This window comes from Eublepharis macularius, chromosome 1 (genome assembly GCF_028583425.1).
Source record: "Eublepharis macularius isolate TG4126 chromosome 1, MPM_Emac_v1.0, whole genome shotgun sequence".
NCBI classification, from domain to species: Eukaryota; Metazoa; Chordata; class Lepidosauria; order Squamata; family Eublepharidae; genus Eublepharis; species Eublepharis macularius.
In genome coordinates this window covers 142,428,624-142,452,396 of record NC_072790.1, presented here as the reverse complement: position 1 = coordinate 142,452,396, position 23,773 = coordinate 142,428,624, and the positions used below count along the sequence as shown (strand labels likewise).

Sequence of the window (23,773 nt, the reverse complement as noted above, 5' to 3'; positions counted from 1 at the left end):
AGCTGATGCTGAGCACTCTTTCCACATGAATAATGGGTGTGGAGATCATGATGTCCTCCTCCAACATGCGTTTTTGCTCCACCAGACGTGCTATCATCAGGTAGGTGGAGTTCCAATGGGTGACCATGTCCTGGAAGAGCTGGTGCTCAGGATCACCCCCCTCCCCCTGCTTCTTGTGCAGCTGGCAGGAAGACAATGCTGCGGGAAAAGTGGACCCCAAGAAGATGAAAGCAGTCCAACAACTCACACATTTCCAACGTTCCCTATTCCCAGGTTGTCTTGATGGCACTACCCAGCCCAAGAGTGTCCCCCACGATCAAGTGCAGCTTGCACGCCAGGCAGGCGATGCCCTCAAGGCACGCGTCATTCAGGGCTGCCAACACGTTTCTACCTGTATCCATGTCCATGTAACCACAGACAGCATCAGCTGGGGGTACCAACTCCCTCAGTTCACCTTTGATCATGTTTATAAAGTTATATTGTTCTGAATGTTGATTATGTAACTATTTAAATTGTAACTTGACAATTTTATAACTTTACAATTTTTACTGTACAGGAATGAAGTTTGTAAGCAGAAAGGTTTGTAAAAAAATAAAAATCTATTTTCCTTTAAAAAAAAATTCCTAGGCTAGCCCACCACCCCACAATCCAATAAGAATTGAAAGAAAAAAAAGAGACAGAAGAGTGAGCCCTCAAAGAGCCCAATAAGCTTGGTCCCAGAGCCTGACTGCAGCTCTGAGACTGGGTTGGGGCACAGCCCTAGGCTAGCCCACCGCCTCACAAGCAAATAAGAAAGGGAAAAAAGGAGGAACAAGAATGAGCCCTCAGCCAAGGAAACCCAATAAGCTTGCACCCAGAGCCTGACTGCAGCTCTGAAACTGGGTTGGGGCACAGGCCTAGGCTAGCCTACTGCCCCACAAGCTAATAAGAATTGGGACGGAAAGTATTAAACAGAAGAGTGAGCCCTCAGCTTGCTCCCTGGGTCTTGCTGTAGCACAAGCCCCAAGCCTCCCTCTTGCGACGCACAATGCAAAAAAACCCTCCCACAGCAAGCAGTTCCTCACCCGGTAACTGCAGGATGGAAAGTGAAACCGTGGCTCCACACTATGTCTTATATACTAAACGCTCACATAGAGAATAATGGGAGCTCTCTCGTTTTCAGGGCTAAAATTGGTGTGTTTCGAGGGCAGCAGAAGGTCTGCAGGCTGCTCCTACGTTGCCTAGGGAATTGATTGCTCAGCGCCAGGATGTCTTTTTTCACGGACCAGCCAAAGTTTGCCGCATCTGTGAAAAAAGGTGCGTTCCACGACCCACCGGCTCACGAACGCCAAACCAGCCCAGTCCATGTGAAATTTTGGTCCATTTTTCAGTCCGTGCCCACCTCTAGTCACGAGCGATATTGCCTTCCACATCACCTTAGGAAACAGAATCCATCACCAAATATGACACAGTTTTACTTATTTCATTTATACTGGCTCACTGGCCAAAGATTACCCAGTGAGCTTCCATGGCAGAGTAGAGGTTCAAACCTGGGACTCCCATATCCTAGTCCGACACTTTAACCACTATACCACACTGGCTAGTTCCTGCCATCATCGTTCTCATCTGGCAGATAAATGGAAATTCTAATAAGAGTTGCTGTCCTGATCAGGGGGCATATGGTAGGAGGTGATCCTTCATATAGGACCTAGCTCAAGAGGGACTTTAAAAGTAAATCCAACCAGAAGCAGGCAACTAGTACATGGAGAAAACAGCCATACCTTGGATCATATAAAGCAGTATTTTTCTTGAATTAGCACTACATTTACATAAAACACTCCACCAATCTTTAGCAGATAATTTGTCCCAGATGTTTTACAGATAACTATCAAATGCATATTCTATCTATTACAACATATATTATAGCCAGCTTCCTGACAATCAAATCTGCAATACCCCACCCTCTGCCTGGACTTTAAAGACTACTTCCTACCTTTTTCCACTCCATGTTTCTGAAGGGAGCTCTGACTCTCAAAAGCTCACACTCTGGAAATCTAGTTAGTCTCTAAGGTGCTACTGGACCTGAATCTTGCTGTTCTACTACAGACCAACACACCTACCCACCTAAAACTATCTTCATATCAGCTACTATCCATAACCAAATAAAAAGGAGGAGGAGGAGGAAGAACCCAACTGATGAGACCTGTTTATGGCATACCAGAACAGTCAACATAAAGGAATATTTTCAATTAACAGCAAATATGACAACCCCATATTGTATAGAATACATTAAAAATGATGCTACTAAAAAGAATCCAATTGGAACTGTATATCAAACTTTAGCCTTCCCTCTGCACTACCAATGAAAAATGCTTTTGGTATTTTAAATGTCTCTCAATAAAGCAGGGATTGACAGAACACTACTTATATTTTTTTTGAAGTGAAAGCCTTAGCAGAATAGAAAATACTACTTAAATGTCAGTGTTTCAAGACTAAATTTTTAAAACTTCTTTACCAACAAAATTTCTTCCAACATCCAACTATAGACTTCCCTGACAAAATGAAAGCAAACAGATGAAAATACTGCAGCTTAATTTGTAAAACAAGAACTAATAGATTAGGAACAGCAACATCATCATAGATCTACCACCACCTTTAATAAGATGTACTAATCTTTACAAAGAGGGTGGAATTTTTCCTCGAATGATTTACATATTCATGCTTTTCAGTAGAACCGTTTTCTACTAGTTTATGACAGACAGCATACGGATATTAGAAATTAAGAGTTTAAGTTTTTTGCCCCAATCCAACACACAAAGTAACAGGCTGCTGCACCTGAATAATTAGATCAGACTTTAGATGACTGTGCTGATAACTTGTACTTCAGGGAAGGAGAGGCAGATGGGAAAGGACACTGAATCCATCCTCATGTTGTCCATCCCCAGCTTTGGAATGGCTGAGGGTGCATCACAGCTGAATTCAGTATTATAAAGGTGCTACTGGACTCTTTTTGATAAAGCCCATTACTCTCAGTATTCCCTTGCCTGCTAGGCTTGGTAAAAGTGAGAATACACAAATCTTTTAAAAGTATTGAAGACTAGTATGTGGACTCCACATAAGGAAACTATAATATTGAAGGCATATTACTTATCACAAAACTTGACAGTTTTCTCCTATATATTCTGAAGCTACAGATTAGAGAGAAAGCTCCCTCTAAACCTCTCATAGTCATATCACTTTTAAGCAGCAATAAAATCAAGTAAAAAAAGTTTTGAGAACAGACAAAAGCCTTTTTTGCTAGTTCAGAGTTTAGTGAGTAGTGAGAAAGAATAGTATTAAATAGCATTACCTTCATAAGTGTGATAGTTGTAGTAGGCAAAGTGATTCCTTCTCCCTGGGATTAGAAAACACATGCACAGGACCCAGGTGAAGGCAGCATCAGCAGAACAGATACCATGCAGAACATGCGGAAGAGGGCACAGAAAAGAAAAGATAGGAAAGAGTGAAACGGTAAGCCTAGAACACTTATTCAATTTAAAAGGATGAAGTGCTTTTATCTCTTTCAATATTACAAACTGCACAGAATATATAGACACTGGTGTTATGGATGGATAAATACAATTGTTAAGAGGAAGGTAACAAGCTGCTACAAGAAAGCACAGGAAAATCACTGAAATAGAAAGGTTATAATTAATAAAAGAAGCTAGAAATTTGCTTCAAATTAGGCTCTCCTTTTGTTTTATAAATGGCTGTCTTTTTCACTTCTCTATGGTTTATTGGTGCACTGGGACACCTTACACACTGCAAACCCAGAAGTATTATGCCATTGTATATTCATTCATGACTTCATTCTCCTATATAAAATTGCTTTTTCATGGAAAACATGTTGTACAGCATTAGGATATGGATTTTTCCCTCCCAATATTTGGAAAATTCACATTATCAGGATCACAAATGCAGTAGCATGGGGGTCTCAAAATTCCTGGAAATCTTTGTTCAGTAAATCAGCTCTAACTCTGTTATGAATGGTCATTCATCAACATTCACAGCTAATATTGTACACTCTTTAATATTTGCATACAGTGTGAACAGATTAAAAATCAGATACGATATATAAAAATGCATTAAAACAATTGTGCGTCTGTGTGTGTGTGTCTCTCTGTTATATACACTGAGATACTTTGACTGTTTTATTATGGACTTTATTATGTAAGTTGGTAGTCTGAATATCCCAGCAAAACAACTATAAATATACTTTGGGAAAAACAGCACATAAATGGCTGTGTTGAAGTGCATACATCAGTCACTCTTTACCAAATTAACAAAATCTGGCATATGAGAGTCGCATCATAGTCAAAGATTTTGTTGAAATGTTGTGGAATTATTATACATGTTGACATCTGTTCAAAATCTGTTCAAAATCACATTTAATGTTGATATTTTTCAATGTTTTCAATGTTTTCAATGTTTGGGAGTTCACCACCTTGGGGACCCTATTTGGGTAGAAAGGCAGTACATAAATGATGGCTGTTGTGGATTTTCCGGGCTGTATAGCCGTGGTCTTGGCGTTGTAGTCCCTGACGTTTCGCCAGCAACTGTGGCTGGCATCTTCGGAGGTATAGCACCAAAAGACAGAGATCTCTCAGTGTCACTGTGACACAGGAGACAGTGTCACTGTGTCACTGTGACTCAGTGTCACTGTGACACTGAGAGATCTCTGTCTTTTGGTGCTACACCTCTGAAGATGCCAGCCACAGCTGCTGGCGAAACGTCAGGAACTACAACGCAAAGACTGCGGCTATACAGCCCGGAAAATCCACAACAACCATTGTTCTCTGGCCGTGAAAGCCTTCGACAATACATAGTACATAAATGATTTAAATAAAATAAATTTTTCCATAAAATACATATTCATTTTTGTTGTCACAGAATGATGTGACTCTACATTATTGAACGTTTGAGTTGCAAAATTAAGCTTTGTGTAAGGGGAGTATGGGTTGCGGACATTTAGGAAATTTCTAAATGTTCAGGAATTTCCATGTTCAGGAGTTTCCTTCATCTCCAGTATGGAAGCAGGTTCACTAATGGATTTGGTGATGTAAATTCAACTACTATTGATCAGTTCACCCAGAACATTTCATTCCAATATATTCATGTACATATGATGTTTAGAGTAGCCACATTTTTTGAAAACTAAAATCTCCCTCCCAAATCAACATGTATTGAAGATACTACAATATTCAAAATGTATTTGCTTAATAGTGGAGGTTGTGTTTCGTAACTCCAACAAATTGTATTTTGCTATTTTGATCCAGTGTATTTTAAACTATTTTTAATAAACATCAACATTAGGCAATCCAAACAACATAGCTGAACTAAAGCAGCAATTTTTTTGCATGAATCACTTTGGCCAATTTTTGATAAATTTAAGGTCTTTTCAGAGGAGGCAGAAACAAAATGAATAGCCCTTTTGTCCCTCAGAAGAGAAAGACTACATAAAATTCAAAAGACATCTCTCTTATGTTACTTTTTTTTACCATGGAAAGATGATTAATATAGAACACTGCTTCCCGGAGTGTTACTATAGACTACTATTATGTGGTTATTGGCTGTCAAGTGTTTTCTTGTGGAACAAGAACATGACATCGAAAAACTATGGTAATTGGTAAAAAAAAGATAACACTGATAATCCAACATGATTCAATCTAGGAATTACAATCTCCCCCCAACCTCAGTTAGGTAGAAATGCTACAATCAACAGAGACAGGTAACAATATTTTCTGAGTACTTTGACAGAACCTGAATATCCTCCATTTTTAGAACAAAACATGTTAGGGTTGCCAGCCTCCTATTGGGGGCAAGTGATCCCCCACCCTCAACTGCCACCCCATTCCACCACTCACCTGGCAGATTGCGAGGGGAGGCATGAGTAGGCTGGCCAGAGTATGTGACAAAATGGCACACACGAACACTCCACGGAGCTTCCGATGATGTCAATTCTGGTTCAGCGCTATATTTTGGAACAATTCCCAAAATCAGCCCTGCTGTGACTTCATCATTGGAAGTCCCATGAAGTGCGTGCAAGGAGAAACAGTGCCTACCCAGCACTTCCCTTCCCTGTCCCCCTTCAGTTTCAAGGCAGGGGGACCTAGTAACCCTGAAACGTGATGGTGGTATCAGTAACATCAGTAACATTTTGTCATCCAGATCTGATGTAACGTTTTGAAAAGCTACCGTAGGACAGTCAACATTTTCACCTAACAAAATCAATGAAGCCAATCACAAAAGTATGTTGTCAATATAAAAATTTTCCAGCAACAAAAACAGCAATCTAGTAGTGTATTATGCTGGAAAACTACACGTTCGGGAGATGTCAATAGGTGTTTTGTTATCCAGCCCTACAAACATCAGTATTTCTTCTCTACCAAAATACGAATAGTAGATTTACAAAACTTAAATGAAGAGTGGCAAGTTCCAGAATGGCTTGTTCCTCTTTTGAAAATTAATTTGTTTACTTACTTACAAAAATCACAATCAGATTTTTTAAAAAAAAATACAGCAATAAAATAAAGAGATAAATAGAATATATCACATGTATATAACTAAGAATGCAATTAAATCTTGATTCGTCAATGCAGTTTCATCAAAATTCAAGTAAAAATTGAGCATTTCAAATAAAAATCAGACTTCAGGAAGTAAAGCTAACAGTTCTGAAACACAGAACAAAGCATCGTGTTACAATTCTTTACCCTTTAAAATGAGGGGAGGGGTGTTTTGAAAGAATCTGGCAATAGAACTATGACAAGAAAATTAAGTCCACCAAAGAGAATGAGTCTGCTTTAGAACTGTATTGTAAACTGTTTTATTCACATTTCCAATAATGCACAGTACTTGCAATTCTTTCCATTATTATTTTTTTTTATCCTGCACTTCCTCCAAAGACCTCAGAACTGAGTACATGGATCTCCCTCAGTTATTTATGTTCACATCAAGTCAGGTTAGCCTTAGAATTAGCAAGTGGCTAATTGCAAGTATCATGGCTAAGCAAAGATCTGAATCCAGATATAAGTGCAACAATTGATCCATTACACTTCAATGGCACTCAAGTACCTCCTAAACTATGCACTAGGGAAGGAAAAACAACACATCTGTAATAAATTAAAATGATGGCTTCCATGGAATCTTTCCACTGCATGCATCCCTGACCTGGCCTTGCTTCCCTTCTCCAACCAATCTCCATTCATAGTAGGAAACCCTGCTCGGTGCAATTGGATCAATAATCACTGATGTCCATACACAGTTGAATTACCTGATCACAGCAGCTGTTGCCCATTACGTTTCTGAATGAGTCAATGATCTGAGCTTGCCATCTTCTTATAACAGGCAAGTTCCTAAGAATGCTTCCTAAGAAACACATGGAGTGAGCTTCTCTGGGCACATAGTCTCAAATTCTCTAAAAGTAAGCCTTTGTCAACGTAGGAATAAAGCATGCATCATGTACTTCAGCTATCAGAAGCTTTGGGAAATAATTCAAATGGAATGAACTTAAATGTTTCTAAATTAAAGATAAGTTCAAGTCATAAGGGAGGCGGGGAAAGATGGCAAACTGACAAGGAGCTAAATCAACAGCTCCCGGTTCTCAACTACCAGAGGGCATTTTATCTACAACATCAGTGGGAGTAAGGAGATGTACCTCTCTCCTGCCCCTTCAAAATGAAGGCACTATTGAACAATGGTCATCTGTCAGGAAGAGGAGTCTCCAATTGACTTGATTACATCAAGACTGTGAGAGTTGAGAGAGTCTTCGGTCAAACTAAGTTTGCCTGCCCCATTGGTTTTTTTTTCTCATTCCCTCTCTATTTTTTACACTGTTATTATCTTTTCTTGGCAATCACTTTTTAATTGTTACAAGGACCTTGGGAAGTAACAAGAAAGCCTTTGACGCAAAGCAGCAGCCCTCCACCGCTATTTACTACCCCACAGTACGTGGGGTTTGAGGAAAATTGTTAAGAAGGGATAAGGAGAAAGGAGGAGATAAAAGGACATAAAGCTTTGTTGTCATACTGATTACTTTAAACCTCAAAGGCATGAAAGATACTGAAGGAGTATAAGCATTCAGCAGCACAGACTTTGGAATTCTTACTGTGTCATTACTACCTACTCTCCCATCTCTCACACTATTTTGAGTTTATAAACTATGCTTAAACTAAAGGATTTTGGAATGTTTGGCATTCTTATTTGGATATTACTGGAAAGTGTAATGTTTTAGCAAAAAGATGGCAAAAACATACTTAAGGGGTGGACAAGTGCTGAATCTGGTTGTGTCCCTTTTTTGGATTTTCTGTGGCAGTTTCAGCTGTATTTTTTCCCTCTATATTGAAGCATAATATTGAGGCCAGAAGACTGGGCGTGAACTTTTTAAAAGCCCATCATTGATTGAAAGAGGTTGCAATTGGAACATTACGGAATAATGACAAGCCATCGTTAAAAGGAAAGGCTTTAATCATACAGCCTTTGCTGCCATCAAGTGGCGAAAGGAAAAACAGCAAGAAGATTGTTGAAGAATATTAACCCCAAGAGGGAAAATTCAGAAGTTTAACCCAACTACAGCTTAACTAATGGAAAAATACACACACGTGTGTGTGCGTATGCGTGCTCACACAGACAGACAGAGATCTCTCAGTGTCAAACCACTGAGAGATCTGTGTCTTTCAATGCTACACCTCTGAAGATGCCAGTCACAGCTGCTGGCGAAACATCAGGAACTACAATTTCAAGACCACGGTGATACAGCCCAGAAAATCCACAACCATCACTTTACTTGCAGTTTGCAATGCAAACAGCTAGAAAAGTGCTGCGGGCCCAGCTGCTGCCGCTTTGCCCAAAGCTTCCCAAAGCGATACAAATCGTTTCAGAAAGCTTTGCTTCGGGATTCCTGAATCAGCTCAGCAAAGCTGGGGCCAATTTGGGAATCCCTAATCTTTACAAATTGAGCCCGATTCAGGTTAAAAACCCGAACTCAAAACCCAAATTGCACATCCTAGTACCAAGTATCAAGCTGTACAACCAAGCAGCTGGTCTGGTTTGGATTATAGATTAGATTAAAAATCCAAAGGACAGATTGATAAAATTAGAAGTGGCTGATTTGACTGAAGAGCAACATAATTATCTTTGACCAAATAAAAGAACAAGGATACAGCATAAAAGCCATATGCTTGGAGACAGTTTGATTAAAATATGGGATTCGATAAGAATGAGGATTAGTCCTTCAACTTCACTGATGTCACCAATTGATGCCTCCTGTGTTAAGTACATGAGGAAAACTAACGACTTCATAATTTATCAAAATATGATAAATCTACAAGGAAAAATAAAATAATGGCAAGAAATCAGCGAGGAAAGAAAGACGATACAATGGCTGGTATATCTTCAGGCGACCTCCAGATTAAAGGAAGGTCTTTATGATTATAGAGGTCCACTGAGGGATTAGACCGATTCTGAGAAGATAATGGAAGCTTTGTTTTCACTTACCATGAAGTTTTCTTCTTGGTGGTCTGGCAGTCCATACTTTTGGGATCGTTGCTGCTCCTCACTGATGCAGGGTCAGCCAACTTTTTTAATTCTGGAGGGGAGGGGCTTGTTCCTAGGACCTCCAGTTCATTCTTAAACCATGAGTCTTCAAATAACTGTATTAATTCTTAACAACATAATAGCCTCCTCCCCTTTCTTTCCATTCACTTATCTTATACCCTAATGGTAACTTCCTTAGACCTATTTTAAACTAACTTTGTACACCCCTTTGATTTTCAATATAAGCAATGGCCACTTGCATTTAGAGAGCTTGAATTTTTAAAGATATCATTACTTACAGCTTAGTACAGTACAATGAAACCTCCAATCTCCAGAGCCACCCTTCCTCTTTAGGTGGATAGGAATGCCCCACTCCCGGCCCACCGAAAAGGAAGCTTCACAGTAACTGAAAACAAATCTTCCATTCTCCGATGGCCCAGGATTGGGGCAGTCCGTACTTTCGGGACATAACAAAGCAGTATGCCCCAGGGAAGGCTGACTGGACTCTGAAGCTAGAGGGTGTGTTGTAAAACTCTTCTTCCGAAGGCCACTTCAGCCAAGGCTATCTTGTCTATTCTCTGCTATCTTGTCTACTCTAATGTTTGGTGAATGAGTGCACCGACCTCCATGTTGCAGCTTTACATATAATTTCTATGCTGCTGAGGTTGCTCCTCCCCTAAGCGAGTGAGCTGTAATACCCTAGGGTGGTCCTAGGTTCCTGGCTCTGTACGCTAAGATTATACACCCCCTAATCCACCTGCTCAATGTTGAGGTAGATACGCTGTTATCCAAGGATGAATTCTTGAATGACACAAACAGTGCCTCTGACTTCCTCAATTGTTTTGTCCTCAGTACCCTGCAAATATTGAGGCAATGCCACTCCCTTTCCTATCATGTATGAGATTCGGACAGAATGAAGGAAGAACTATTTCCTCACTTCTATGAAACACTGAATTTACTTTTGGAATGAAGACTGAGTCCGGTCTTAAGACCACTTTGTGGAATACACACTGTTCCTTGTCCACTGATAGGGTCCTAAGTTCGGATACCTATCTTGCTGAGGTAATGCCTATTAGAAAGATAGTTTTGAATGTCAGTTCCTTCATGGGGTATGACACCATGAGCTCAAATAGTTCTTAGTTAGCACTTTCAAAACTATACTGAGATTCCATGCGGGGAATCTATGTACCCTTGGGGGATTGATCAGTGTGGTACCTCGCAAAAATCTCTTAACATGAGGGTGTTGGTATAGAAGTCTACCCTTCTTGGAACTCCTAAAAGCTGTGATAGCTGACATCTGTCTTTTAAGGATGCTGGTACTAAGCCCCTTAACCAGACCTTCCTGTAGGAACAAGACAATCTCTCTCACTGATACTTTTAGAGGGTCCTTTCCCCTATCTGCACACTGGACTTAAAAGACTTGTCAAGTGTTATTGTAGATCCTGATTGTGGATCCCTTTCTAGATGCTCGAATTGTATGGATCACTGTCTCTGAATATCAAAACTCTTTCAACTGCCCGCATTCAACTTCCAGGCTGTGAGATTTAATAGAACTGGTTGAGGATGTAGCATTGTCTCTTGTGTCTGCACGTCCTCTTGTAGAGGAAGATGCCATGAGTCCATGACTGACTCAGCAACTCCTGGAACCATGCTCTCCTCGGCTAATAGGGTGCAATCAGTATCATTTCTGCCCGCTGTCCAATGATTTTCTGCACCATTCGTTGTTTTAAGTGTATTGGTGGGAAGGTATAGAGAAGCATGCCAACTGCAGCTCAGGGCATCTACTTCCCAAGTCTGAAGGTCTCTTTTTCTTGATATGTATTTCTGAAATTGGTGGTTTCAATTGCTTGCGAACAGGTCTATTTTTGCCTTTCCAAATCTCTGGCAGACTTAATGGAATATTTTCTTGCACAACATTCACTCCGATTGATCCACCTTGTTCCAGCTGTCTTGTCCAGGTACATGAATCGCCTTTATTGATCTGAAATGTCTCTCCGCCCACTTCATTATGACAGTGGCTTCTCTGTGGAGTGATTTGTATCTGTTTCCTCCCTGCCTGTTGACAATAAGCCATGGCAGTCATGTTATTTGTTTTCACTAAGACATGGCATCCTTATAGTAGATCCTGGAATTCCATCAGTCTTCTCCTGATGACCAAAGTTCCAACAAATTTATGCTCTTGGATCTCTCCTTTTTTTCCAGGTGCCCTGGGACATTCTTCCCCAGATATGTGCTCCCCAGCCCCACAGGCACAATGACCCTTTTCGGTTCCCTGAGTGGAACCCTTCCAGGAATCTTGTTGGGTCCTGCCACCAGGTGAGCTCTTGTGATAGATTTGTCAGTAGCCGCACTAGTTTGTACCTTTTGTGAGCTGTAACACCTTGATACCTTAATAGAAACCTCTGAAGAGGCCGTGCGTGGAATCTGGCAGGACACCTTCATCCCCAGCAATTGTGCTAATCCTTTTGGATCATGTCTATGATGGATCGGAACTTCTGCCATCTTTCCCGTAACACGAACAATCTGTCCCATATTGTGTCTATAACCACTCCAGACGAGTGATTTTCTGAGTGAAGAGTAGTGTGCTCTTTTCTTCGTTTATCACAAATCCACGGTCCCTTAGGCAATCTATTGTGGATTTCACTGCCTCCAGTCCTGTCTCTAGTGACTGGGCTTTGATGAGGATGTCCTCAGTAGTACAGGAACAACGATATGACCTGAAGTCTCAAGTCTGCCACTAAGGCTACCAATACCTTTGTGAATACCCTGAGCGATGATTTTAGGCCGGAGGATAACGCATGATACTGGTAGTGATTTTTGTCGTATGCGAATCGTAGAAATTTGCAGTGGAACTCTCTTATGTCCAAGACCCATTTGTCCATTACTTCTGAAGAAGTATCTGAAGAAGTGAGCTATGGCTCACGAAAGCTCATACCCTACCACTAATTTTGTTAGTCTTATAGGTGCTACTGGACTCTTGCTTCTTTCCCTTGGGCTTGTGAGTTATCTCCAGTGCCCTTAATACTTTAGGAAGACATAAAGTTCTTATGGAAAGAGCCTTGTGTGCATTGTGGAAACTGTTTCTTCCTCCTCCTCCTCCTCCGATAATATGCCTTCTTCCCTATCTGAGGAGAAATCTGACTCCTGAGAGTCCTCAGATCGTATGTCTAACAGGAGGCTATGCTCTCTGAGAGTTTTCCCCTCCTCTATTTTCCTTCTCTTAGATCTTGGGGAAGAGTGAAAGACATCGGCCCTTTTTTCTCCTTTAGACACCAGTGTCCCTCTGGTGGGTCTTTCCTGTCTATTTGAAGATCCACAGGCAGTGCTGCCCTGGGCCTGTTCCCTTAGGACTTTCCAAAATTCTTTTTTGGTCTCTGTTCTAAGCCATGCGAGCAAATTTGCTTTAGAATCTTCTCTTGTCAAGTCCAAATCCTGGACCTTTTCTTCCTCAGCCCTCAGTGATGTTTGAGAAGAAGTAGAGGCTGGTGAACTAGGAAGTTCCAAATCACATAAACGACTCCTACACCCACAGGGGCGGGGCAGCGAGACCCGCTTTGGCAGACATGTCCGCTGGAGGGAGTTTCTCCCCATCAAAGTTCAGAATCAAAAGCAAAAGCGACAGGAGTTTCCCTTTTTTAGGCCTCTCCTCCCTTGCTCCAAACAGGGTAGTCTTACAAGGTCCAGATAGCCAACGTGGTCCTGGCTTGCAGCCTGTTCCAGCAGAGCTTGAGGAAGGGGATATAGGCTGTTCGCCTCTTCCCTGCTCCACACTGAGCTGCCACAGACTCAACAGCACCTCCCCGTTAGACTGATGGTGAAGGGAGGGGATCTAGCCTACTGGCTAGGGTCCTCATCTGGAATCCACACTGCACCAAGGGTCTAGTGATCACTAGCAGTGTCAGCTCCTCTACCCTCCAGTGTTTCATCATGGGGCCAGTCTGAAGTCCATGGACCTAGGCAGCGCCTAGGACCATCGGCTCAGATGCTCCGCGCCGCTTACTCAATGACTCAGGAAGAGGGAGGGGAGGGACCACCAACCCTTCTCTTCCCTAAAGCCAGTCATCGATCCTTTCTCCCCAGTTGGTTGCTGTCGTTTGTTGCTGGGATCGCTGCTCTTTTGAGAGCATGGTCAGAGTCATCCTGCTCGTCGGCAGAGTCAGAAAAACTGGAGATCCCAAGATCAAAAGAGGTGGCTGACCCTGCATCAGAGAGGAGGAGCCACGTTCCCAAAAATATAGACCACCCCACTTCCTGGACCACCAAAGAATTACTCAGTGGAAGAACCATATGCTGGGGCATATCTATAAACTCTTACTTCAATATAACACAGAAACAGAACAAGTGAAAACCTGTATGCTGAAATGGATGCAAAATTTTGGAGAAGTAGTAACATTTTAACAGTGAGGAAATTTGTGGATAAAGGGTATTACATTTGCAGCAAGTCACACACTGAGAGAAAATTGGTGCAAGATTTTTTGATGTTGTATCACCCCCCAAAATATTGAAAAAATGCGTAAGAAGAATATAAGGGATGTGCTGGGAGTGTAAGGAAGCAGAAGGCACCTTTTACCATATATGGTGGATGTGCAAAAAACCCAAAACTATTTGGAAAGATATACATGCTGAGATTCAGAAGATTTTAAAAACTGATTTTGCTATGAAACCTGAGACCATGTTGCTGGGAATAATACAAGACAATGTTGAAAGAACACTACACAAATTATTCAGATATCTGCTGACAGCGGCTAGAGAAGTAATGGCAAGCAAATAGAAAGAATACTCAATTAGAGAAAACTGGAAAGACAAAATGTCAGAATATGTGGTAATGACAAAATTGATGAATTATATAAATAGAAGACCGATTAAAGGATTTGAAAAGAAATGGGAAACTTTATTTTGTGTATAATAGATAAAAACTAGAAATAAATAAGACAAATTAGCTCTATATATCTGATTATGGTTATGAGTTCTGATTATTATAGGCTTTAGAGTTGTTGGTCTTAAGTTTTAAATTTTTGAGATGGAGGATACATAATTACGTTATATAATGCAACAGATATATAAGTGTATATATAAATATGTTTTTCAATTGGATTAATATAACTAGAAGAATACAATTTATTATAGCCAGTATTGAAATCTTGTTAAGATATAGGATATACTATCTTAAATATATAAATATAAAGGCAGAGATAAGTGTATGGATTAGCATTGGTAAAATATATATATTATTAAACATAGGTTGATTTAACAATGAGAAGTATGTTTAAGTTTGTTTGTGTTGTTTATTCCCTTCATATTTTAAATACCATATGCTTTGTACCCTGATTGCCCTTGTAACACTCTGTAATCCTTTCTTTTAAAACTGTGTTTCCCCTTTTTTTGGTACCCCTTTATCATCTATTTTAAAAATAATAGATTATAAAAAAAACCCTATACTTAAGGTGTTAAACATAGTTGCCATTTAAATATAAGGAAACATCTGATTTTTTGGAAACTCAATTAATTCATGTATTGCAAAAGCTGCAATCTCAGGGAGACCTGCCTGGTAGTAAGTTCCATTGAATGCAGTTAGGCTTATTCTTTAGTAAACAAGCCTAGAATTATGCTGCATGTCAATCAATGCTTTATGTAGCTTTCAGATGCTTAGTTTTCAAGACTCTCATTAAACCAATATAAACATAGATATAAAGTAAAAAAAACTGCCATACAGTTCCACAGGCAGAAAAGTTCTTGCCACTGTGGGGCATTCCCTGGTAACATCTGAATTAGATTACGGCAATGTACTCTAAGAGGGGCTGCTCCTGAAGACTGTCTAGAAGCTACAGTTGTTACAGAATGCTGCAGACAGAATATCAACCGATGTGTATCCTAAGGACCACTTCACTCCAACCTTGTTCCATCTTTGCTTGCTCCCACTGTGCTTCTAGCCCAATTCAAGATGCTGGAACCAACTTTTAAAGTTTTATATAACTTGGGGCCACCATACCACATGCTTACTCCCATATGAACTTACCCATCCATTCCAGTCATCTTCAGAGGCACAGATTCAGGTACCCCACCATCTGAGGCAAGGCAGGCAAAAACCCAAGAAAGAGAATCCTTGGTCATGGAGCTGAATCTCTGGAACTCCCTCCTCAGGGAAATTTTTCTGTCTCTGTCTATCACTGTCTTCCACCAGTGGGTGAAGGCTTCTTTATGTCTAGTGTTATTAGCTATACTCTCTGGTTATGCTGAATTGTGAAAATATATTATATACACTTACATTTTAAATTAAGTATTAATGTCTTGATGTTGTAATGTTTTGATAATGTTTGCTGCCTTGGGAACCGTGTTTCTGCACACTCAACTTATTCCTGATTTTCTTAGCAGTCAATCCCCATGCATTGGAATCAGTTTGGATACAGTTCTTCTGCACGTTTGTCCCCCTTTTGCATTTTTACAGCTGTGGAGTTAGTTTATTTTGTTCTGCATGTGCCTTAAATAATCAGGATTTTCAAGTGAGGAACAATACATGCAGGAGATTCCCAGCATTCATTTTTTATAAAAAAAATTAGCGAGTCTCTAGCTCTTTCCATCACAGACATCTCTCTGCAATGGAACAGGATAAATACTTAAAAAAAAATGGAAGCTCGGAATTCAGAGAATCTACTGCCTGTATTGTCATAACAATAGGTTGATATACTGCAATGAAATGACAATTTAAGAAAAAAAACAGGAGGGAGGGAAAGGAAGTGCAGGGAGGAGTGGTTCTGTGAACGTCCAATCATCCAAAAGTGGATTAGAAGCAGGTGGAAGAAACAAAACCAACAAAAACATTACACACAAGGAAAAAATAGACTCAAAATCAGCTTCTGGAAAAAGATCAGGATTAAGTGGTCTCAAAAGATCCGGGAAAATTGGGGAAACCAAAAAATCCAGATCAAAAATTAAAGGCAAGAAACGTGTGAGGAAATCAGGGGATAAACGGAAAGAGTATGGGGTCAGAAGTCACACAAAAAACCCACATGGAAAAAAAACCCTATTTGAGTGGAAAGGTGGCACAGGAAAGTTTTAAACAAATGTCTACAGAAGTCTTAAAAACTGTTTTGCAAACTGTAGATAAAATCCTCAAGCCAAATATAAAGTACTGCAAAGAAAGTCTACCTCAACATAAAACTACCCACATTAATTTTGGATATAAACTCTGTTCTAAAAACTAAAGGAATGTTGTTTGAAAAAGAGTTCTTACCTGGACTTAATTCAACCAGATAAGGTAGTTTCTCTGGAGGAAGGGAAGAGCCATAACCAGACCCGTCAACTCTTTCCTTTCCTTTTAATGGCTTTCCATCAATTTGTTTCTTTGACTTCTTTGGGACATAATCAGGTGGCCGCCTTTTCAACTGAAAGACTAATATTCCTAAACACAGAATCACAAACAGATTATTTCTGTTCTGCTTTTAGTACATATATAAACTAAATCCCTATAAAACAGCACTGTATATTGGCTTAGGTCTGACAAGGTGTTTCCATGAAATACAGGATTTTTACAAGCATTTTAGGCTTTAGTGGGAGAAGGGAAGTGGAGAAGTCATGCTTATATTCACAGAAGCACCTTGTGGGATCCAATCCACTGACTATGCTCTTCTAAATTTAATAATTGTTTTGTTCATGTTATTTATAGCCCACTTTTCTCACTAAGACTCAAGAATTACACAGTGTTAGTCAAAGCAATCAATAAGATGAGACATTTAATAAGCAATGTAATAGGACTAGAATTACAGCATTCCAAAACAAAGCATAGAGTTTATATAGAATATATTAAACAGTGCAGAAAATAATATTACATAAGCATAAAATCAAGGCAGTGATAGTAGGATAACGCACACAGCAAAAGATAATATATTCCCATTCCTTTATAAGAGCACCTTCCTAAATCTTTTTGTCATAATGTATATAAAACATATAGAGATTTTCTATGGAAAAAATTCATTTCTGTTCTCTTCAAGAGCCAACAATCCTTGCACAAGCTCGTAACATTAACATGGGATTCTCTTTAGCATCACACAGTGTCCAGAGTCAGCCGCGGCTGCTCTGGACTTGAAGGCGCAGCCTCACCCCCTGGATAACAGCCCAGAGCAGGCCCCGCGCCCCCCGGACCCCCAAACCTTACCTGGCAGCGGGGCAGGGCTGGGGAAGGCGGAGGAGAGAGGCAGGGTGGCCAGGGCGGGCAAGAGGCAGCCGGAGGGCTCTGCGGAGCAGGGGAGCTGGCGAGGCAGGCCACCACCGCCACTGAAGCCCGCCCAACAGCTGAGCTGTGCGGCAACAGCTCCGAGCCTTGCTGGGCTCAGCGGCGGGGAAAACGCCGCCAGCCGGCGTGTGGCCAGGGCCAGCAGGGGAGGGACGAGCTGGGAGGAAGCCAGGCCGGGCCCGGGGGAAGCAACGGGCTCCACACCGGCACAAGGGGGCGGGTCTTGAGGAAGGTGAAGGCAACCACCCAATTGGAGGATGGGAGAGGGAGGCAGGAGCCCCTCACAGCAAGGGATGCCCCCACACCCAATGGAGGAGGGGTGGCTCAGGTGTGGCAGGTGACGGGGATGAGGAGCAGGGCAAGGCAGATGGGGATTGGGCACCTTCAGGGGCAGGGGAAGGAACAGGGGGCTATAAAGGGAGGGCTCCCAAGGACGCCAGGGAGGAAAAGACGGCTGGGGTGATGTGAGATCAGAAAGAGCGGGAGAGAGTCACCACCAGGCCAGCAGGAGGTGCGTGCAGGTGTTGCAACCCCCACCCCTGCGTAGTCTGAGGCCGAGGGCACCACCGGTGGTAGCCCTGGGAAGACGGTGGAGGGAGGTCCAGGCACCTCCCGCGGTGGAGCGGCTCACACAGTCTTACATGTCTTGAAAATACTCCCTGTAAACCAAGTTACCTTTGTCACTTGGCCATTCCCTGAATATCTGAAGTGGGCACTCATCATCATCAAGAACAGATTCTTTAGCACCTTTATCATCAGAATGTTGCGCGCCGGGAGGAAGCATGACCTTCAGAAGAAAGAAACAATGAAACAGTTACCCGCAGTACACAAGGTCCACACTATTTTTATTACTCACTCATCATGAAAGTCACAGTTCTCTTGAGCTCTCTTAGCCCCACCCACCTCACAGGGTGATTGTTGTGGGGTAATAATAACACTTTGTAAACCGCTCTGAGTGGGCATTAAGTTGTCCTGAAGGGCGGTATATAAATCGAATGTTATTATTATTATTATATTTCTACAAGCTATACAACATCCATCTTCCTTGAATCCAATGAGCTACTCAAGACTCATTAACTAACAAGAAGGGAAGAATGTACAGTCAAGTATATTTCATGCCAAGTTTTCTGCATCTATTATACATCAGAAAGTAGGTGGAGAAAAATAATGTTGAAAATTTACACTTGCCTACTTGAATTTTTTATACTTGCCTTTAAATTTGCATTATTTTGAAGTAAGTTCAATATGGAAGCAGGATGAAAATATGAAAATACTTTATATTCTTCCCACCACAGCTGCTTATTGCCCACCACATCCAAGGCAATCTATCAAGCAATTTCATCTTTAAACAAATATGCAGGAATATCTCAACTAATACAAAAATACTCAGTATCAAAGGAACAGACCCACTTCAACAATAGTGGGTATTAGAGATGGGCAAGAACTGGAAAAAAATGAACCGTGTGGTTCGTGGTTCATCACATTTCACAAACCATGAACTTTCATGAAACTGCCCCATTTCACGAATCAGTTTGTTTTGATTTGTGAAAATGTGACTTCTGGGCCAGCAAATCACCACTTCCAGGCCAGCAGAAGGCCACTTCCGGGTCAGCAGAAGGTCTGCAGGAAGTCCATCCCCTGTTGCCTAGGGAACTGATTGATCGACGCCAGGCTATCTGCAGTGATGAACCAAATGAATCAGCCTAAAGTTCGTGGTGGTTTGTCAGAAATGGGCTCTGACGAACCGCTGGTTTGTGAACCACTAACCGGCCTGGTTCACGCTGAATTTTGGTTCGTATTTTGGTTCATGCCCATCTCTAGTGGGCCAGGATTCAATACTATTATTCAAAAAGTTAAGAGGATAATAATATATACTGTGAAATATACTCTCAAGTTGTGTGAAATATACTCTCAAGTTGTGTATCTTAGCTGAAGAGACAGCATGAGGAAAAAGTCACCACAGGCAATGAATACAATAAAGTTCTCTCTCAGCACACTGGAAGACAGCATATGTGAACTGCACAAATTTCTATACAGTTATACTTTGTTATAAATATATGATCCTAGACCCAAAGACAGTAGGAAAACAGGTTAGCATAGATCAAGATGGGTAGCCATGTTAGTTTGTCTGCAGCAGTAGAAAACTAACAAAATTTGTGGTACTGTATGAGCTTTCATGAGTCACAGCTAGGGATGTGCACTTCGGGATCCCAGTTCGGGTTAAATACTCGAATCGGGCCTGATTCGGGTAGATTCGGTATTCTCAAATCGGAAGTACCAAGGCAAAGCAACCTGAAGCAATTCTGGTCACTTTGGGTTAGCCAAGAGCCCTTAGCTGCTTGTTTGCATTTGCAAACTGCCAGCAAAGTCCTGCAAAAATCAAGCTTCCCACTCTTTCTTAGCAGAGGAGAGGGGGACAAGGAGTGAGTGACTCACTACAACCTCCTCCTTGCCCCTCCCATCTGATAAAAATTGGCAGGAAGCTTGAAAGCAGCACTTTTCTTGCTCTTTTGCAAACTTGCAATCTGCAAGAAAAGTGCTGCTTGCAGAGATTCCCGCCTATTTTTCTGAATAGCAGGGTAATTAAGAGGGATAGTAGTACAAGGGGGAGGAGGGAGGGGGATCAGAGAAGGGAGGGGGAGTTAGGAGGTTCCAATCCTGCTGCCGCATCCTCTTTTCAGCCAGTGGATTCTCTGGAAGGAGATGCTGCTGGGGATTTAAACTGGAGGCTTGCCTAAGCCAGCTTCCATTCTGTTCCTGGCCTAGAGAGAGACATTGAGAGAGTGCCTGTGGATTTTCTCTGCCTCTGTGGTGTGGCCTGGGACTTGGCTGGCCTTCTGGAGCTTTCTGAACTGTGAGGATTCCCTGTGCTGTGACTGACTGACTCACTGCTGGACTTCAGGAAACTGGTAGGAGAGTCAGTCACTGACTCACTCGGTTTTCTCTTTGGGGGGAGGGGGATGGTTATTTATCTTGGTGGGGGGGAAGGGAAAGGAATTTTTTTTAAGTTTTGGTTTTAATTTTTCCCCCTTGTTGAGGCCTTGAGTGAGTGAGTGTGTGAATGTCTGTGGAAGAGGCATTTGGTTTGGGTTGGGGCTTGGCTTGCTGGGTTTGAATGCTTTTCCTTGTGAATCTTTTTTAAAAAAAATTACTGTTATTTTGTTCTATATTTGGTATTTTACAAGTTATTGTTGGGAATGTTTTTTAAAGTTCTGGGGTGCTGTTTTCAAGTTATTGTTGGGGGGGCTGTTATTGTTGGGGGACTGCTGGGGGTATTTTACAGGTTACTGTAACCTGTATTGTTGGGGATTTTCAAGTTATTGTTGGGTGCTGTATTGTTGGGGAGTTGGAGTTGGTTTTGTTGGGGGGGGGGGGTATTTGGTGTTTTATAATTGTTCACTGCTGTTTTTAGGTGCTGTTCCTGTTTTTAAGTTATTGTTGGTTCTAGTTCTGGTTGTTCTAATTCTGATTGAGGGGCTCCTGTGTGTGTTGGGGAGGTGTGAGTGGGCCTGAGGGGAGGCTGTTTGTCTGGAGGGGGGTTGCTTTGATTTGCTGGGCTTAAGTGGGTGAGCCTGAGTTTTTTTATTTCATTTTGATTTTGCTTCTTAGCAAAAAAATTCTGCTGTGTGTGTATGTTGGGGAGGTGTGAGTGGGCCTGAGGGGGGTTGCTTGCCTGTGGGGGTTGCTTTGCTCTTTTTCTTGCTTGATTTGGGGTGATTTCTTACAGTTGGTGTTTGGATTTAGTGTTCTTTGGAATAGTTGGTGTTTTACAGTTAGGGTTTGTTGTTTACTGCTGCTGTTGTTGTTTTGTTGGTTGGGGTGGTGGGTTATAGCAGTTGTTTAGAAGTTGTTTAGTAATAGCGGTGTTTGGGTAGTATTTGCATACTTTGGGTTTCTGAGAACTATTTAGTTTTAAATAGTGTTTTTATAAGGTAGGCTAGTTGTAGGCCTTTGTCATTCTTTTACACTCTAATGTAAATTGTAAGGGAATCTAGGTAGTATTCTCCGTTTAATAGGCTTTTGTAGGAAAAGACTTTATGAGAGTTACATAAGGGTCTGCTCAAGTTATATTCATATAAATAGGCTGCCCATTAATTCTCCCTTAACTAGAGTTTCCCTGCCCACCTCTGGCACCCTTGGAGCCAGGCCAGGCACTTTTTTTGTAATAGGCTTCCATTTTTTTGACCATCTCCAGGAACAGAGCCACAAAAACAAAGATCTAGAACAGGTAGCTAGGTTTTGAAAATAAAACTTTTGGCTGGTTGCTTGGGAGGGGTGTTTTAAAAACTTAAGAGCTAGTTAGTATAGGTTCAAGGATGGGAACAGAATGAGTGACAGGAAAGCTGAGAGGGGCCCCAGGCTAAGACTAGAGGGGTGTAAGGGAGGGGGATTGCTGCGGCTATCCCATCTGAGTGGAGGAGGCCCTCCCCTGCGCTGCTGTCGTTCACCAGCCTGGTGACAGCAAGAGGGTTCGCAAGGCCCTCTTTTCTGAGGCAGCTGCTGGAGGGCCACCCCGAACCCAGGTGTTTGAGACAGGAGCTGGCAATGGGCGGGGGCCTGCTGCTGAGGCTCCCCCTTCTACAGCAGTTGAGACCCAGCTGCTGGAGGAGGGGCAGCATGTGGTGTCTCCGGGGATGGACGAAGGGCACGTGACTTTTCCATCCTTCACGCTCACTCAGGGACCCGGCGGATTTTGGAGGAACTGCAGGAGGAACCCCTCGCTGGACGGTCCTCCCCTGTTTTCTCTGAGGCCAGCAGCAGGCCTCTCACAGCTGTGCAGGAGGAGAGGGTGCTGGAGGAAGAGGAACAGAGTGTGGTGGAAGATCCCACATCTCTGCCCCTTCATCCTCATCCATCTGTGACTGCCCATGGTGTGTCTCCCCGATCACTTCACAAGAGCTTTCTCCTGGGGGACCCGTAAGCGCCTCCCCCCACTACCTCCAATATCTGGAATCACTTCCAGAGAACCGAGGACCCCCGGTTTGCCCAGTGCAAGCATTGTAGGCAACAGATCAGTCATGGGAGGGATGTGAACCATCTCTCCATGTCTGCCATGCAAAACCACCTGAAAAGGCAACATCAGGTGGTGCTTCTTTGGGAGAAAAGTTCAAGTGTCACCACATGGATGCCAGCTAGTCAGAAGGAGGCAGGCTCCTCTGGTGCTCTCCCCCCACAGGTTCCTGTAGGGCAGGGATGCTAATCCTCTCTGACGGAGATGCTTGGTACACAAGGCACTAGTGTGCCCAAAGGGAGGATCCTGAAGGCGAGCAGGCACATCACGCACCATATTGTCACAATGATTGCCCATGACGGCCAGCCATTCTCCCTAGTAGATCAACTCAGCTTCCAGGAGCTGCTCCAGGATCTCGCTCCTTGGTACGCGATCCCTGTTCGTACGACATTGAGCAGGACCATGGTGCCCAGTAAGCTATTTACTGTTGTTAAATGTTGTTAAATGTTTTTAAATTGCTGTTGTTAAATGTTGGTTAATTTTCTAAAATGTTGTTCAAATTTGTTGATGCTAATTGTTGATATTGATAACTGCTGCTAAATGTTGTTGAAGAGGTGGGAGGAGCAGGGAAGAATGGTTTGGGTGGGGGCCAGCTGATGATGAAGGCTAGATCCCAACATTGCCTCATAGGCAGAGTTCAGCCTGAAGCTGGCGTGGGGGGGGGATCCTTTGCAACTGTGGTCAGCAAATGCCATTGTGTTGTGCTTTTGGTTTGGTACTGTCTGGTTCTGCTCTGTGGTGTTTCCCCACTGGCTGAACTCAGAGCCTGGCTGCAGAAAATGACAATGGTTCTGCTGGACTAAGTTGCAAAAGTGTCCCCAGTTGAATTTGGTTAGGATAGAATGGATGGGATGGGATGAAAATCCAAGAAATAAATCGAAGAAATTCATTTTTAAAGAATTTTTTTTGGTGTGTGATTCTCTGGTGTGATGTTATTTTTTGTTGTTGAAACTGGACTATATGTTGTGATTTGAATGTGCCAC

At 42.2% G+C, this 23,773-nt stretch overlaps 1 protein-coding gene across 15 annotated transcripts in view; it reads right to left on the bottom strand.

Annotated features, from left to right (window-relative positions):
• The window catches only part of AFDN (afadin, adherens junction formation factor), a 223,718-nt gene that overhangs the window by 159,242 nt on the left and 40,703 nt on the right, over positions 1-23,773 (bottom strand). For all 15 annotated transcript variants that reach the window (XM_054973994.1, XM_054974054.1, XM_054974089.1 and 12 more), the window contains exons 7-8: positions 18,455-18,566; positions 16,781-16,948 (exon numbers count right to left, since the gene is read on the bottom strand). In XM_054973994.1, coding sequence (XP_054829969.1) covers positions 16,781-16,948; positions 18,455-18,566 — 280 coding nt within the window. The remainder of the gene's footprint in view (positions 1-16,780; positions 16,949-18,454; positions 18,567-23,773) is intronic.